At 39.0% G+C, this 19,403-nt stretch overlaps 1 protein-coding gene across 1 annotated transcript in view; it reads left to right on the top strand.

The window, feature by feature from the left end:
• The window catches only part of LOC114565170 (disks large-associated protein 1), a 48,880-nt gene extending 33,590 nt beyond the window's left edge, over positions 1 to 15,290 (top strand). The window contains exons 8-14 of the mRNA XM_028593065.1: positions 106 to 188; positions 2,711 to 2,756; positions 4,423 to 4,674; positions 7,244 to 7,376; positions 8,304 to 8,395; positions 9,755 to 9,907; positions 14,596 to 15,290. Coding sequence (XP_028448866.1) covers positions 106 to 188; positions 2,711 to 2,756; positions 4,423 to 4,674; positions 7,244 to 7,376; positions 8,304 to 8,395; positions 9,755 to 9,907; positions 14,596 to 14,820 — 984 coding nt within the window. The 3' untranslated portion in view covers positions 14,821 to 15,290. The remainder of the gene's footprint in view (positions 1 to 105; positions 189 to 2,710; positions 2,757 to 4,422; positions 4,675 to 7,243; positions 7,377 to 8,303; positions 8,396 to 9,754; positions 9,908 to 14,595) is intronic.
• Positions 15,291 to 19,403: the final 4,113 nt, after the last annotated feature.

The following is a 19,403-nucleotide window of genomic DNA, read 5'->3' as shown; positions in this document are numbered from 1 at the left end:
AAAGTCGCTAAGATGGTCTGAAAAGTCACTAAATCTAGCAAGAAAGTCGCCAAGTTGGCAACAATGACTACATTATCCCTAACTTATACCGCCTGTCTCCTGTAGGTGGATGGACCAGAAGAGGTTCCAGATCCAGAGGACCCATCCAAGTTCACCTCGGTAGGGGTGCAAGTAGAGGATGACAGAGGGTGAGGCACACATTTTTCTTTACTTGACTTTTTACTCAGTATACACTTGACCATTAAACATTACATCACATATGAGCAAGGCTGGACATTTGTTTTCAGAGCAAGCAAGGAGAAGTTATTTATGAATATAGTCTTAAAGCAATAGTTAAGTGCACATATACACTCTGAAACAGGTTTTGTACACTCTAATAATAATGTCTCCCTGTTAATACTGGCCATTAAAAGGCCACTCTCTAATGTGCTTCCAATGTAAGTGATGGGGGACAAAATCCACAGGAGGTACTAAGCTTTCAAATTATTTAAATCAGTATCAGGTGTCCAGTATCAGGTATCCAGTATGACATTAGCCAAGATTCACTTCTTCACACTTCACACCGACATATTTTGAAGATTGAATGTTGGCCCTCATGTTTTCCTTGTGTTTGTGTGCATTTCGATCAACACAAATACTTCAAATTAGTAAATGAATGTGGTGAATGATTAATATGTAATCGCTACACTGGCAACCTGTTCAAGGTGTTTCTCTGACCAATCCATGACTTTAGCATTTTAATGACAGGGAAAAGGAATATGTAGGTATATAGAATGGATGCATAAATGATCTTAAGAACTGGATAGAAAATGGAAGACCTTAAGCTGGATTTTTCCTTAAAAACTGTGTTAGGGGGCTATGCCGTACCAATGTCTACCCCTCTAGAGTGCTGAGGTGATATCAACAGGCGCTTAACTACTTATATATCAAAACCTACAGCATCAGGAACTACAGTGGGACTCCTGTTAACCCCTTGCTTTGACTATAAATTCCAGCTTTACCCTAACATAAATCCTAAAAGATTAGCATTTTTTGTTGGCAGTTTTGTCCATTGTTACTTTTGGTGATATTCAAAAGCTCACTCTGAGACTGGAGAAAAAGTATAACTATATACAGAAATTGTGATAGCCACGGTACAAGCATATCGTCTGACATACCAAGTAAGAAAGTAAAGTTTTATTTCTATAGCACCTTTTAAAACCTAGGTTAAAAAGTGCTTTACAAAAGATAAAAAGGTTAAAAGAACAAAAGATGAGTAAAACACAAACATTACACAACATTACGCATATCTACTCAGAATAGAGCATATGGCCCAAGCACAAAAACATTTAGCAAAGAGATAGGTCTTCAGCTGAGACCTAAAACACCCAAGAGAGTATGCTGACCTGAGTCCCAGGGGGGAGACTGTTCCACAGCCTGGGACCCAGGCAGTACATTTACTGCTGAATTTTGCACTAGTGAGCACACTGTAAAATCAGATCACTGAGTAAAATATCAAAATCTGTGGCCTATATTTAATTTTTTGTAGTTAGTCACAAGTTTTTTCGCACGGTAATCTGATTAGATGCTGTCTTCAGTTATTGAAGTCATGCTACATGAGGCGTATTTTCCGTCAGGCTAGCCGAGTCTAGCTGAGTCATTTACAGCTGTCGTGTAATCATTTCTCTCTCTCTGGTCACAAATAAACACCCACAGACTCATCTGCCAGGGATATCATCTGCAATAAACTCTAAAAACTGTGGCCGAGGACCAGTTTCAGTGACTTCTAGACTTCTCTGCAATTTACTTCAGATGGCTGTCTTGTTAAGCTACACTTTTGTTAAATAATGTAATGAAAACCCATGATACACAAGATAATGTCAGAATAATATCCAGGTAGTGACATGTCTTGTTGATGCACTTTACTGACTTTCCAATAAAAACCTTTAAAACCAGACAGCAACCACTTCTATTTACCTTTAACCTTTTTTATTTTTATTTTATAAAAGACAACACACATTAATTCACATTTCTTTAAATGTGCCAGTTAGTCAGCCAGCTAATTTTTAACTGTAGTCCTTTGGCCAGATGATTTTAGACCAGAGCAACAGGAAACAGCAAGACATTGGTACAGGTTAAACTATACGGACAGAAGTGTACCAGACACCATACAGACAGCTAGAGCAACAAATAAGCTTTCTCAATATAAGCCATGCAAACTGAGGGAGAAAAGGAAATATTTCAGAATTTAACAGCACCAGTGTTTCTGATACCATAGTGTATATCCTGCATGAAACTTTGTAGTGTACATAAAACCATCCATTCATCAACGTTCTTCTTTTGCTTTGAGTCTGGGTCACAGTGCTAGCTAATGACACCTAATAAATCATTAAATCATGAAATTGTTGCCTGGGAGCAGGGGCGATTCCAGGACTTTTGATGTGGGGTGGCACAAGGGGGACCATTTATCAGTCGGGGGGGCATTTTGCATGTTTATGCTTATAAATATAATAAATATTGGATAGGATAGAACAACATAATGCAATTCTTCTAAATAAAACATCACATTCACTTGTTTTTATTTTAAATCAATTGTACATCAGATAAAGAATACACATTTTCTATAGGCTCACTTTTTTTTGAAAAATAATTCCAGTGCTGTTTCCATGGTATCAGACGTGAAACAATCTTGTTGCTTAGTATTTTCTGTTTATCTACCTCTTGTTGTCAGGTATCGTCGGTTCCAGCGCTCTAACAGCGTGACAGCAGCTGTACAGGTAAGCTTCCACTACTGCTCTTTTGTTGTTGAGATACTCAGCTCAAATCATTACCCTCCAAGGTACTTTGGTTTAGAGGATTGTGCAGCCTTCGCAGAAGTGAATAACTTCCCAGTACAATACTGTATGTAGTTTAAGGAAGGCTTCACTTTTTGTGTCTTCTTATTTTTGAGAGTTAACCGCATGGATCCTTTCATATCATTTAGTTTTTGAAGGATGAGGGTTTCATTCAAGTCCCTTGATGACCTTTTATTTTTAGACAGACATTACATATTTCCCTCATAGTTGTAATTCTAGTGAAATCGCTTGAAACAGCATTCAGCAACAATCTACTGAACCCAGAAATCAGCACATTTCCTTGTAAAGCTTCCCTTGTAAAGCTTTCCTTAAAAATTTGTGATTGACCTAAAATTAATCGATACCTGAACATGATACATTTTCAAACACAATGGACCCGGAGATATTAGACCCTATTGAAAATGAGGGCGACTCAAACAGACCCAAATAGAGGAACACGATAATCTAGTATGGATCAAAATAATGGATCAGTGACTTTATATCAAACATGGACAGAAAAAAAGGTCTTTTAACAATGTTCAGTTAGTGGAAAAAGCCCTGAGTTATATCAAGGTTGTGATGATACATCTCCTGTGATGAATATGATGCACCACCTGATCAGAGCTGATACAGTCACAGACACAGGATTACAATTAACTAACCGGCACATTTAGACTGAATATAATTTGCAACCGAGTGGACCTCTAGTGGTGAGATAAAGACTTAACAGAACTGCACCGACCAATCCAACAACAATCTGTCAGTTCAGTCAGTTATGTGAGGGTTAATGCTCGACGATGTCTCCATTATCAGGGGTTAATGGACAAGGATGGTTCTGGCCCTCTGCTTGAGGCCATGAACTGGACACCTTGAAGGCCATTAACCCACTTATACCATGGTTAATTGCCAAATGACATTTTGTAAGATCATTCATTTATATTTTCATGATTTTACAACCAAAATCTAAAGTCTGTTTCCTTGGTAACACTTGAGAGTTGGACTTGTACCTTGAACAATAATTTCCATCCCATAAGGTTTCTCTATGAAATGGATACGTTGTTCACTTCTCCAGTAAATAGGACGGACCTTGGCTATCTTCCTGGCAACCAGAGCTGTTACTAGTCTGCTCAGTTCGTATAACTCTTTGGTTCAGACAGCTACAAGCCAGACGTTAGCCAGCTAACGTTATGCTAGGGAGATTCAAAGTCAATAACATTGTGTACGATTGACAATCGGTAACTATAATTTGACAGTATGTTTAACAACAAGATAAGCTAGCTATCCACCCATGCCAAGTGTTTTAGCTCACTTGCTAATTTACAACACCTGTCCACGGGACAACACAAAAACAGAAATTAATGGTAGTAATAACAATGCTTATAATCAAAGTGATAAAGATGAAAGATAATCTCTAAATGTGAAACAAAGAAAGTTTACAGGGGCAGTGTAGTTTACCCTTGCAGCTTATATATTATCGCCATCCTGGGCTGTGTGAGGACGAGGCACTGAAGGACTATACTCAGTGTTGTTGTTTTTTTCACCGGAACTCCTTAGTAGGTGTACTATATCATTTTTATCTCACATGAAATGTATTCATTATTCCATCCAGGCAGATTTGGACATGCCAGACCTGCTGGACACCCCTTTAGACTCCCCGGACACTGACATGGAAGTCCTGTCATCTGGTGCCATCTCTCGACAATACTCCCGCGATGCTGCCACCTCTACGGTCAGCATCCAAGGCTCAGGGAACCACTACCACGCCTGTGCCTCCGATGACTTTGACGATGTGGGCTTTGACCCATCCATCCTCCCCCCTCCAGATCCCTGGATAGACAGTGTAACAGATGACTCACTTGATGTCAACTTCAACAGCTCTGCTATTCTGGAGGTTTGTGGGAGCGTATTCAGTGATATTTATAAGAACAGGTCTAGGGACGTTCAAGACATGAACACATAAACAACAACATTAATTTCTTACAAATGTAGTCGTCATGACAGAAATACTGTTGTCACTCACTAATTAACTCCAGTCATTTGCTACTTCATCATGCTTTCATAATGTAACGCTACAGTTATAGCAGCACTAATGAATGTTTTCATATCAATAATGGGGAGATAATCCCTAGAAGTGACAGGTTCATATTACCGTTTGCCAAGTACTGTTGTAGTCATTTGCTCATAGTTGGCAATAGTTAGTATTCATTTTAAGGAAGATAGTAACTGCGGTCACCATGAACGATGTGGATTATTTTTTACAGCACAAATTTGAAAGTCTGCCTTTTGAAGAAAAATTACAGATTAAACACTTATTTGAATGTACAAAAGGGGCCATGCAGAAAAAGTTTGGGAACCACTCAACATTGTAAATGAGGAAACAGTAATATAAAATTGACAAAAATGAATGATTGATGTGGTCTGTGATGGATAATAGAACTCAAGCAAGTTTCGTGAGTCTACTAATTGACTTTCATACCTTTACAGAAAATAATGGAGGCCTGGAACAGTAGAAAAAACATATCCAAACGTGTACGACTGTATTTAATGCATTTGGAAATGGTCAACAATGGTCATAACCATGATCCTTTAAATCAGAGATCTTCAACAGTGGGTCCGGGACCTGTAGGGGGGTCCTCAGAGTTGTTGCAGGGGGGCCACCAAATTATTGTTCGATGGTTTGACAATATACATTTTCATGAATCCAACATATTACCACCATGGGTGCCAGAGCCTTTAGTCTTATTATTATTATTATTATTATTATTATTAGTAGTAGTAGTAGTAGTAGTAGTAGTAATAAAAATACATCTTTTTTTAATGCACACAGCACTAATGATAGCCTTACTGGACTATAGTTAAGGTACTCAATAAGGTCATCCACAGATTAAATCAAGTTTAAGGATTCACTGTGCCACATTTTAACATAAAAAAACATGATGTATAAATATATGAATATGCCAACAGTTTTTATTTTAAAAGCTTAGTGTTGTATGCACCATAAAAAGGTATGTGTAAAGGCTTTATGCCGCCCTAAACGTTATTGTATTGTAGGCCCAGTTTAATATACAACAACATTTTGTACAATATATGCAGTAGGTGTTCCTGCTCCGTCTCTTTTTCAGCTAAGGGGTCCTTGGCCTAAAAAACGTACCCCAAAATCACTTACAGAAGGACCCCAAACCATTTAATATGCAACTCCACTGTATAGCCTACTACTGACTTACAGTGTAGGCTACGTCTACATCAGAGGAAGACATTGCACTACTATATTTACCTGACAGAGAACGCTGCAGATTCAGAATGTAATCACAAAATATCACAATGAAAATGTGAAGTAATCAGACATTAGCCTCATGGACTCATGGCAGTGCGCTACCCAACTGGCCCGTTATGAGAGCATTTCCATACAGGTTTAGTGGCTTGACGGTTAACGGTGAAGTAGGGGAGTGGTGGTATTTTGGCGACGGTAATATTATTAGTGATCTAAGTTAGCAGTAGACTTAATTAACCCGACCCAGTGTGAGTCTGATGAAAACTGCTGTATCTGCCCGCTTCAACTCTGAGATTTTCTCACATTGCACAGCGCTCTGAAGGAATAATCTAAGAGATTACGTTATGTTCTGCCAGTTCACAGCAATTTAATACAATAGCAAAGTCCCCCCGCTGTTCTAAAGCGTTCTGCATGTGGCGTCTGCGTGTGATGTGCAGGTTACCTTACCCCCCAAACACGAACACACATATATATAGATACGTCTCGCTTTACAAGATAGATAGCCTGCATCAGGCTCTGTCTGCGCTTGTTGTCTATAGCTGTGTGGGATTCTGAAACGTCCTTAAATTCGGGAATTGTCGTTTGTTTATTCAAAGTCAAAGACAGTCCAAAGTAGTGCAACTTTGCACATTTTTGTGGGTCTGAGGTGTATGTCACATTTTAGCTGCCAAAGCTCCGCTGTTCTCCGTCTCTGGTCCACAGTGTGAGCGGGGGAGTGGCCAGCGGCTAGAGCGTCAAAAGCCAATGTGTGCTTCTTTTACCTATATATTTAACGATATATTTTGCATTTCTAATCCAAACAACGTCAAACTTGGCACTGCACTTACTTGTGCCCGCAGCAAGACACCTGTCAAGTTTGAAATCCATCGGACTAACGGTTCAAGAGATATGCGCATAAAATACAGACAGACATAAAGACAGACAGACGTTCCTGCAATTTATAGATAGAAGTTAAGTTATAAGTAAGTTAGTTATTAGCCATTCTGGGATTTTTGATCTTGCAAATTATTAATTGATAACAGGCAACAAAAACTCTCTCTCGACATATATGAGCTTCATGATTTTTCCACATTACTGGCTTTATTACATGATAGTGAGTATAATTGTCTATGCAGGTGTGTCTCTGCATGTTGTGAACATCTGAATGTTTGAATGGCAGGCGGTGCAGCGGTCGGTGTGTCACAGAGATGGACGCTGGTTTCTGAAGCTGCTGCAGGCCGAGACTGACCGCATGGAGGGCTGGTGTCGACAGATGGAGCTAGACCAACGGGAGAATGACCTGCCTGAAGATAGTATGTCTTTATGTGGGTGTTGTCTGTCATGTTTAGGTTCCAAGTGTGTATGTTACAACATAGGAAAGGCCTTATTTTATTTGCCCTAAAATCAAAAAATCTAAAAAATTAGCAGACTTCCCATCTCCAACAGAAAACACTGTTCACCAACTGCTCCAAACTGCTCTATTGTAGTCCAGCCTTTACTTCCGATGAACGTGGTCACTTTGTAACACACGTTATAATGCTCGCCTAGTTGCTAGCGTGGCATGCCCTCATTCTCTGCTTCTGACTGGCTAGTAGTCCTTACCTAGCTACTGCGCATGTGCAACTCCCAACAAAGATGGAACAGAAGTGAGATGCCTCACTCTGTAGCTAAAACAGAGAGCTCAACAAACAGGGTGAAAAGAGGAGCTGCAGCAATGTGCAGTACAACAAAAAAATAGTTTTTTTTGAAAATGTAACCACATAAACCTATTCTGGTATAACCTCTAAATGCAATTACGAACCTGAAAATGAGCATAATATGAGCACTTTAAAATGAAATGGTGCAGTCTTAAGGTCTGTGTATGAACAGTCACGAAACAGTTAACACAGTCCCAACCATCAGAAAATTCAACTTCAGGAACAGGGGTGTTTTGTGGGGCGGGAGTGAAAGGCTACTGTATATCCACATTTATATAAAGTACCTGAGTACTTCAAAAGGTTCATGGGCTCCTAGAAAAGCTGAGGTCATACATTTCTAAATGTGACATCAGTTTTTGTTACTGTGTTGTCATGAGTCCAAAAACTAATAATTGCACTGAGGGCATTCTTAGTTCATGTACTTTACATCAGCACATGGAAGAGCTAAAATGCGTTTTGAACTGTCTGTTGTACATTTTCTCAAGAACAGATGGATGTTCTGTAGTTTAGTCTCTTTCTAAAACTCTGTGTCTATCCTCGCAGTCCTCGGCAAGATGAGGAGTGCTGTAGGAAGCGCTCAGCTTTTGATGTCCCAGAAGTTTCAACAGTTCAGGGAGCTGTGTGAGGAGAATCTGGTGAGTGTGAAACACTCACACTGACAATAATTTACACTGTTACACATTTCACTTTTTGTATAATAGACTTTTGAACAAACTAAGATTTGATTTACTAACAAATTAATGACTTTTGATGTCCTTTATCCAGTAATTTCTTTCCTGCTTTCTCCTCTCAGTTCCACTAGAACATGTTTACATGCTTTAATGTTTAAATCTTTTTCATACTGTCTGTCTGAATATACCTGTATTCACCCTCTGTCTGAAACACTCAGTTTTAGCACTTATCTCTTTAAGCCCCCCTTTAAGCCCAGTCTGCTGTGATTGGTCAGCGTTTCCGGGTCTTTCACATCTGCGATCTCTGTGAGTCTCTGCATCATCATTGCAGCCGGGGAATAACTGTAACAGCACTGTGGCAGCTCTTTATATATATTTATTCTATTTAATATATATATATATATATATATATATATATATATATATATATATATATATATATATATATAGTTGTAATGTACGGTTGTGATGCCACTCATTTAAAGGCACCGTTTCTGAATACGGGCATTTCTCTGTTGATTGAGCGTTCTGATACTTTCACAGTATTTATATAGTACCTCAACCTGCTTTGTAATTAAAAACAGTTTTTACAATATGGGACCTTCAAAGGATCTTTACTGTAGCTATCTAAATGTATTGAAACACCCTTTAGAATACAAGGAGGGGTAAGCAAAATTTCTCTCCATGATATACCTGTAATTAAATATATATTCCTTCTTTGAGCTTCTCTGAAAATAGACTGTCAGCGTCAAAAAGCACCGTTCAGCATGTGTGTAGAGCGCACCGGGCAGAGCAGCAGCTACGTGGCGCTGTAAGATGCTAGGTATTAAGAGCAACAACGGTAGCGAGCAGTATTAAAGCCCGAAATTCCACATAGGGATGGTGGTTGAGGGGGTGGATGGGTCAAACAACATGGGTGTCACGATTCCTAAACCCAACTGTCGCTTTCTTCTTTTCCTAAGCCCAACTTTCCCGTTCTTCTTTTCCTAAACCCAACTGTCCCGTTCTTGTCCCGGGTGTCACGGAAACTTACATTTTATAAGCCCACTCACGATCTTTTTCTTAACCTAACTGTGTGAAAAGTGAGGCCAATAGTCCCGACTCAGCATGTTTAGATAAAGCGCGTTTAGATATGACGCTAATGGAGACTTTTAGCGTCAATAACAACGCCAAAGGAACCTGACCAAGCGTCAGTATTTTACGCGATGGGAGTGAGGATGTGTTGGCCAATGTGTAAAACCATTTTCGTTAATTTCCTCTACCCCGGCTTTCAACTTTGACACTATTTCTTCTCCACCTTCTCCTCCTTTTCTCCTGTCGTAGAACCCCAACGCCCACCCTCGTCCGGTGGCCTCAGACCTGGCGGGTTTTTGGGATATGCTTCAGCTGTCCATTGAGAACATAAGCCTCAAGTTTGATGAGCTTCACCAGCTCAGAGCCAACAACTGGAGACCCCTGGATCCCCCTGAGAGAATGGTACACACACACACACACACAAACATTCATAAGCTTCCAGTATGCTGACTGGTTGACCAGGGATATCAACATCATCTGAATAGAAGGTTTAATGTTGTTCTTTCCCCTTCATGGCTATTATGAATGTGAGTAATTATATAAATGTCTCATTTGGCATCAAATTACTTTTGTTTATGGTACCCAAATGGATATTTTACTGCTCTGCTGTTCCGCCGTTAAATCACAGCTTTCTTTTCCAAATCTAATTTACTCTACAAGTAAACAGTCTTGTTTTTTGCCTAACTTCTGTACTTCAAATGCTTTGGAGTCAATTTAGATAGGGTGAACACCCAATGGAAACACAAATTGTGTTCGCCAGGTAATTATTCATCAGGCTCAACAGAAATCAACTGTTCCTGATCAGACTTTTATCTGAAATGAAAGAATAAAAGATTTTGCTGTATGATAATCAGAATGTGGTTTTAATATTTTGTGCAATCGGTTTCAGATTCACAAAGAATTGCACAGTGAAGGCAGTTTGCCTGTTTATCATTACTTTCTAGAGCTACTATAACAGCATGCAAACACTTTGAGATTTTGGAGTGTTTAAGCCCCTTTCAGACATGCACGCCATTATGTTTATCTGATTATCTAATTTATTGTCATATGGTATGTCTGAACAAGCACACAGGTCACTTTCACACAATCACTTTACATACAGCATGTGAGCTGAACATCCTGTTATTCAAGGCTTGTACTGTAGGATTTTATAAAGCAAGCATCAGAGTTCGCTCAGTATGGATTTTCAAAAAAGATTAAATGATGGGAAAATGTATCAGTGGGTTCACTATGAGAAGATTGTTCACGGTTGTCGTTAACAAAAGCTTCAACAGCGAAATCAATTTTAAAATTCCCACAGGTCACTGTCACATGAGTCAATTGCTTAAAGCTTTAGTGTGTAACTTTTTTATAATAATGAACGTATGTTACATTCAAGCCATTGCCAAATGACTTGCTACAAAGCTAAGTAAGACGATGAGCTTCACACAACTCTCTCTGTATTTCTCAGTATGGCTATGTTCAGAAATTGGTGTCGTCGAAATTGTTGTCGTCTTATTGTAAAGCAAGCATCTTTCTTCACTCTCTATTCATGTTAAATAATGAAAATGATGGGAAAATCTATCAGTGGGTTTACTATGAGAAGAGGGCTCGCGGTGGTCATTAACTAAATGCTTTAACAGCAAAATCAATATTAAAGTGCATCAGTGATTCAGCCTGCGAGAGAACAGAAAACACTCTTGGTTTTCCTGATCATAACATTTTTGAATCACCTCTCTCTCTCTCTCTCTCTCTCTCTCTCTCTCTCTCAGACACACACACCAGGCACCAAATATTGCGCAAGCATTGTTGCTCTTTCTCTAAATGTTCTCTCATGTCTGAGTGAAGCCTTAAGGAACATTAATGTAAAAAAACACCTCTGTCTGAATGTCAAAAAGCTACCACTTTGACAGATAGTTGAATCTAATAATGTTACATACAGTATTACATGTATGAAAAGGGGCTTTAGATTAAAGTTAGCAACCATTAGGGAACCAAAGTTTTGTCATTCACCTACTTCTAATTTAGAGCTTTCGAGACCAAAAACAGCCTGCATCACAAGCGTCACAAATTTCAAACTAAGTTCCCACAGTTTAATGTGGCTGCTGCTACAACCCATGACTACAAACCACCCAATCAGAATACAGCTTGACATGAAAGAGTACACTAACTGATGCCACATTGTAATCACCCATAGACATATACTGTACAGTTAATGTAGATACCACACTGGTATGAAAAGCATTGCCAGCTTTAGGGCCATACTGTATCTTGCTTTTTGTTGTATTTTGCAAAGCTTGGGATGATGCAAGTTGATGTCTCTGCTTTCCTCCATTTTTATTTTATTTCATTTTCATTGTGGATGATTGATGACCAGACATTTGTTAAACAATATGACAGAGATCATAGTGTGATGCTTAGTTTGAGACTAAGATTGTATTACACCATTGTTATAAGGTGCCAGAGTGTGTTGGGGCTTTTACATCAATATGAAATATGTCATATCACAGAGCACTTTCCAAGCTCCAATTGTTTAATCTGCAAGACTCATCCTTTTCACAGTAACACTGTCCATGTTTGTTTGACGTGCAGATGATAATGCCCAGTGTTAAAGTAGTGACAGCAGTCATTTTGAATGACATTTTTTTTCACAATGTCCTTATGCTACCTTTAACCATTGTTATGTGTTAAAATACTCATAAAACAATTATCATCCAATATTGTTTTTCACCTCATAGCTAATTTATTATGGGTGTGTGGTGTGGTGGGGGCAAATTTAACCAAATTTGATCCACAAAGCAACACGCAACTTATGCAACAGCCAATATTCCTTGCCGGGTCACACCTTTTTTAATTAGAAACATTTAAAATTTACTAAAATTGTTACAGCATCTTTTGTTGTGTTAGAATACCTGTTTCTGAGGATATAATGAAGCCTTGTTCCAATAAAAGAAAGTAAATTGAACTTTTTACATAATTGAACTGAAGTGAAAACGGGTCACGTTTGACCCTAACACAATTTAAGGGTTAAATGGGGGTTTGGTGGTGAATTCATGTTGCACGAGAACAAGCAATCAGTAGGGAGCTTAAGTTTAGGGTCACTTCAAAATAGCTTTTATCTTGGCGAATCAACATTCTATACATACACGCACATGACAATGAAAGGAGCAAAGAAAGACTTTTTTTTAATTGGGCAGTATCACTCAGCTTTTCTCTCATGGTGCAGAGTGAGTGCATGGTTGTCTGACTTGGTCTCTGTGGTGATACAGATACTCTTCCTTCTGCATATTTTATCTCTAGATGTATCTGTAAATCTCTTTCAGATGTCTCCTGCCTGGCTTGTTTTCTCTCTTTCAGCAGTGTATGTTGGCTTTGCATCATTGTGAATACTGACTCTGCTGGCTTCCTCATTTGCTCTCATTATTGTCTTTTCCTTTCTTGTGCTTTTTTGTGTTGACAGTGAAGGCGCTTGCAAACAGCCACGCATCAATCAGCATAACTGCAATGCCAACAACACCACAGGGCCTTGACACCTCTGGGCCTCCGTAGATCCATCATATCTGTCTTTCCATCCATCTGTCCATGCTTCCTTCTGCCCTTCCTTCCTTCCCTCTGCCGCCTGCAACTGTCCGCGTGGCTTTTTGTTGTGTGTGTTGTAGCTGCCAGTGTGAAGATAGATGGAGCGGAGAGAGTGTGGCTAATATTTCTTCTCCACAAATACACCTTACAGCACACTGTTAGATACAATTAGAAAGACGTGCATAAACTCCAACTCTAAAACACTAAAAACAAAAAAAGGGAATTAGGAGGCAAATAAAACCAAATAAAACACCAGTAAAAAGAGGAGTATGTCAACAAGAAACAAATGCACCATTAAAATATGAAAAGAGATTTCAACCAAGATTTATCGCAAATAGATAGGGAAAAGTCTAACTTATTAACCCAATTCAACATATCCATATGTTTGGGAAGCCTTTCCCTATTGTGAAGATAAGAATGGTTACTGTCTTTTGTTAGGATGCAGTCCAGTACAGTACAGCTAATGTGTGCTGTACTGGACTATGGAAATTCAGCATTAGTCTTCAGTCCATTTTAAATGAGTTTCATTTTAAATGCGTCTGAACTCATAAGTGAGTTCAGACGCATGTGAACAAAAGCTCAGCTTAGCGCAGAATATGATTTTGAAACCAGCAATAAATAAGGCAATACAATAAATACAGAATTTTACAGAGTGCAAAGGATAGGGAAGCTAAATCAGAGAACCTACTGTAATTCAGTCTCTCGTCTCTCAAGAGGAACTTGACTTAGTACAATGTTGTCTTAACTGGAGGAAATGATGGACAAAACTATAACAAATAATACTAAATATAATCATCTTTTTTTTATGGAGCACTTTTCAAAATCCATGTTACACAGTGCTTCACAAAACAGCAAGTATAAAAAAATGATGTACCAGAATTGTCTTTAAGGGCATTTCTGGTGTCAGTAGAAAGTGAGGGCATTATGTCGTCTGCATAGTAGTGAAACTGGTGCCATGTTTATGTATGCACAGTTGATGAAAAAATAAAATAGGCGCAGGAACAGACATTGCCACAGGATACTCTTGCAGCACTTAATTATATAAAAGTAATATATTAAGTTATAATACAATAATACCTAGTTTGCATGCATATGAAAGCCTCAGACTATACAAGGTTGTGTCACATACAAACACACATTTGACAATAATGTACAGTAGGTACAACAAAGGTTGTATAATAGAGAAAATGGAACAAATGTGTAAATCAACACATGTAGGGAATAAGTTAAGAGCTGGAGTATTACAGAAACGGTGTAAATGTAAAAACTGTGAAGGATGATGAAAAAATAATTATACAAAATGTCTATCTTTTTTTACCTCTTATTTACTTACACTATTACACATATGTACAGTGCATAGACATACATTAAACCAAAATCCACTAAACAAGCTTTGCAGATAGCACTTACAATGGGCATCAAAGGCACACACCCACACACCCACACACACACACACACACAAACACACAAATACATGTGTGTCTTTTTCCTGAAATGTTCTCCCCTCCTCCCCTACCATCCTCTCCCACCAGGAGAGGCGGCTCCCACCTCCAGTGCCAAAAAAGCCTCCCAAGGGCCCCCACCACCAACCCCCTCTGGCCAGAGACCGCTCCTTGGAGAGCTCAGAGAAACAGCGGCAGGAGGCCAGGAAGCGCCTGTTGGCTGCCAAGAGAGCCGCATCCGTACGACAAAACTCAGCTACGGAGAGCGCTGACAGCATCGAGATTTACATCCCCGAGGCTCAGACAAGGCTATGAGGACACTACCAGGGACACACACACAGGGTTGACATGCAGTACACATACACACCATACACAACACAAACACAAAAAGGAATGGTTGTCCACGCCAAGGTACGGGGTGTAACCGAAAATCTGAATACTTTATTTAGATATGCCCAGATCATGCGCTCTGAACAGATAGGGAAAAAGAATTGCAGTAATATTCTTCTGAGTCATAACTCATAAACACACAGACATCCTACACAACTTGCTACAGTCAGCACAATTCAGTCTTTACAGTGGTGTTTGTATTTCTGATATTAAAAAAGGCGCTCCTTATAACTTCTTTTATTTTAATCTGGTCCTCATTGTATCCACAAAAAAAAATGCAATAGAGCTATTTTGGCTTGTTTCTTTAATAGTTTTCAAATTTTTCATCATAGACACATTTTAAACCAACTTTCACATTCATCTGAGCCTAACTTCCATTTTAAAAACCCCGTCCATTTTTTAAAGAAAATCAGGCAATATGGCCTAAGGCAATTCTGACGTGTTTTCTTACCACTAAACTCAGCATCATGATAGATGAAGTTGGATTTGGTCAGAAGTTTGTATCTGTTACACCTGTACCCACACCCAACAGTGATGTCACAGGGTCACAAATCAACATTTTGTCAATAGAACCATTGCAGTGCAGCGCGATCCAGAACAGCGCAACAGGTTTCTGTGGGCAGCTCCAGTGTTGAATGCAGCGAAGACGGCTATCATGTATTGAAGAAAAAACATCTGTAATAATGTTGAGTATTTATAAAAAAAATCTGTAGCTAGGAAAATACATGAATCACAAGCATTTGAAAAATTCAAATATTAGTATCAACCCTTCCCAACATATGGCTATTGGCTTTGCATTACACCCTTACCAACCTATGTGCATTTGACTTTCCAAGACCCTAGATACCAAACCCTTCAGTGGGGAGCATCAGTTGGCCATGGCCCGAGAGCTGTCCAAACCTCTAAAACACCAAGACTTTTTTAGTGTAGACCCATTATTTAGACATGTGCAGCATACCTGTATTGTTGGAACACTGCCTTTAAATACATGTGTCTAACTTCTAATACTGAGGCCAACCGTCACGCTTTATAAAGCCGCAACTGCAACTATGTTACAGTGGTTCTTCATAGTATGTGTAATCCACCCTAGATTGAGCTGAATCAAAATACAAATTATTTAAAAATGTCTAATAACTTGGAGGTCTCATTGTCCATCTGCTGAGGAAGATCCTAAAATGATATCACCACAGTGTCAAGCGCACAGGTTACGCAAATTATCAGTCATCGTATCAAACCCGTCACACAAAAGATAGAGTTGTTTGAGAGAGAACAGGGAGGCAGTGGTGTGCAGCCAGGAGGAGGCTATGATGTCAGGCTTTCAACACGTCCTCATACCTAAACGACAGAATATGTTGATGCTGTGAAACGGCCACATGGTGGCCATTTTGAATATGTGACCAAAGCACGTGACCAAAACGTGACCAAAACATGTGACCGCGGTGGCCTTTTTAATCGAGTGACCATTCTATAAAATGTAACGATTGCAGTTTTAAACACGTAGTTAATGGTTTGAAATGGAACACTGAAGTCTAGGCAACAAAAATACTTAGTTAAGGTTAGTAAAAGATCAGGGATCGGCCTAAAAAGAGTCACGTAAAATGAGGACGTAGCTACATTACGGTCTTAGGTCCATAAAAGTCAGTTAACTTAAAAAAGTTAACATCTGACTGTTGGTTTCACATGAGCCACAAACCCCAGTCTACTGAGTGAAAGACCTTTCTTTGTTTGACCTATCCACCACCACAACCTTTCTCCTAAAACGGAGGTTGTCCCTTTTACCTTGTCACCTCACTAATTATTACTGTCACTAGAGGTCATTGCAAAACAATAAATGTCAGTATGGGTCGTTATAAGCAGCTTGCACAATCAACCTATATGGTCGTTTTCTGGGTGAGGACGGTCTGCAGGCATTTCACCTCGCCTTCCAGTGTGAAAATTTTAGACAGGATCGGATGGCATGTCTTACAAGTAGGGTTGGGCATCGTTTTGATTTTAACAATTCTGATTCCAATTCTTCCTTTCGATTCCGGTTGTTATTGTTTCTTGTCCGATTCTTTACGGGTGGAGTTGAAACGGGTCGCATGCTTATTTCACAGATAAGAAGATAAGAGGAACATTTTATTTTTAATCAATGGTGTTTTGCAGGCTTTTTCAACGTAAAATAAAGCCACACTTTAGAGCGCTGCTTACTGTGCTCCTAGCAGCAACACAACAAGCGCTTGGAAGTACGATGGAAACCAAAACTTGTGTTAACTTAGTTACTTGTGTTAAATTTGGAATCAATGATCGGATTCCATTAAAAAAAAAACGATTCCATTGGAATCAAAAGATTTTAAACGATTCCAAGTGGGAACCGGCTCTCGATGCCCAATCCTACTTACAAGATAGTTTATTTGAAGCATAATAATCTCTTCTAGACAGAAATCAGGTTTTGACTAATGGTAGGAGAAAAGAGGGTCAAAAGTCAGATATTTAGTACAACCAGCAGAGTGGTGGCAGAGTGATTTCAGTCTTATAGGTTTGTTCAGATCATCCAAGACTTAGTTGGCCTTTAGGGAGATGTTGAAGGTTTTGTCTGTGGGTCTTGTAATGTTACTCATAACATTAATATGTACAGAGGTGATGGACAATCTTACACACACACACACACACAAACACACACACGCACATAGTAAACACACAATCATTGACTGTCATGTGGACTGCCCACTCACACATACTGAAGACATCAGCACTCGCAGGTAATACTTTCAGGTCTTGGCTGTGTGAACACTGCAGGCTGTTGTAATATAGAAACAGTGTCTCTCTCTTCCCTCAAGAGAAGAGCCCGCCATGATCACTGTTGATCTTTCATCTTCCTCTCCGTCTCCACACTACATCAGTTCTGTATTGAAGTTAGAAACTTCATGTAATGATCAACTGGTATTTCCTTTCTCTACGGTGAACCCTGTTAGAAATGGGGACAATATTTAAAAAGAAAATTCTGCTTTTTTACAATCTTAGATCTATTGTCATTGATGTGATTATTTTGTACTCACCAGTTGGGTCACACAAATTACACAGGGCACTGCAAATAAGAGCCACCAGGCAGGTTTTAATCAAGTTTTCTAAAACTCTTAATTTAAGATTAGTTTCAAAAGTCCGATGGCTGGTGTGGCTGCGCCTTCTGTATTTTACCAATTCAGCTTTTGATGACCAAAACTACAAAATCTAAGTTGTAAACAAACACAGTTTTCTTTTAACATAGAAAGCCATCAAGTGGATTATGAAGTGCTGATACTGTCAAAGATACTATGTCTTTGGTTTAATCCTCTTGTCCATTCTCCTTCTTGAATTTCAAGGTGATTTGTATTTTACAGGGTAGGTACATTTACACTTAAGCAATATTTAGTGGAGATAGTGAGCTTTGTGGAAGTGCTCAAAGATTTACTATGTATCACAAGACCCTATAATTAATAAGACGGAATGAGACTGAATCGAATGTGCAGTGTAATAATAATCTCATGGCGTCTCTTAAGTAGCTACTCTAGTTGTGCAATTAAAACGTTGAATTCATCTTTCTAATTTTAAGATGTTTAAATTAATTGTTTTTCTTCATTAGATAAATAGATGTCTAGACAAGCCATGTCAAGATTTAGTTGGTTTAATTGGGAAAATTTAATTGGTATTAACACAGATATAATCTTCTTTTGGCTGTGTAGAAATCCATCAGACAGTTTTAGACACAAAGGGCTATGAATCTAGCCATTAGTACTAATCCAGTGGTTGCCAAACAAGAGCTTCCAGGGACTTGGAGTTATTTCAAATGTCCCTGAACAAAATGGCCAAAGAAGTGTTGCTTCAGTGCTAAAGTCCACAGAGTCCTACTCAGCCTGTGAAAACAGTTGTATCATGTCTTCTGTGTCCCTAGCTTTGTCAAGTCTCACAAAATAACCCTGATGATGCCACAGTGATGTCATTGAGGTTATCTCAGCTTGGGCCCAGAGACTTCAAATTTATTTTAATTTAAAACAGAAAGCCTATGTAACAAACTGGAGATCTGGAGTTTGAAAGATGTATGTGTGTTTATCATGCAGAGAGGGTCTAACAAAGAGATACTTTCAAGTTGCATAATGGAAAATGTAGGATCCAGCATTTTGGAGCTTAACCCACAGCAATGACTAAAAGTCTGAATATCTCAGCCTCTGCTGCTTCAATTTTGACCACCCTTGATTAATCTGTCTCCTGCGAGTCCCCCAAACTTTATGAAAGTGCAATACTAAATTGCTTGAGTACCCCCTCAGTGCAACAAAAACAACAAAACCAAAACAAGAAGCTTTTAAAAGGCACACCAATCTTACTATAAAGGTCGGACTCCACACGTTTTGTGCAAAGACATCTCCTAGTGAACAAACAAGTTCAAACAGCAGATTGAATTTGGTCGCAGATGTAATCAATCAAGGAATCAGCGCTCAGTTTATATGGATGAGAAGCTGCTGTCTGTTACTGCTACACTTTTATTGACCAGA

The sequence above is a fragment of the Perca flavescens genome, chromosome 12 (genome assembly GCF_004354835.1).
Source record: "Perca flavescens isolate YP-PL-M2 chromosome 12, PFLA_1.0, whole genome shotgun sequence".
Classification (NCBI taxonomy): domain Eukaryota; kingdom Metazoa; phylum Chordata; class Actinopteri; order Perciformes; family Percidae; genus Perca; species Perca flavescens.
The sequence above is the reverse complement of the archived record's forward strand: the minus strand, read 5'-3'. Positions and strand labels throughout refer to the sequence as shown.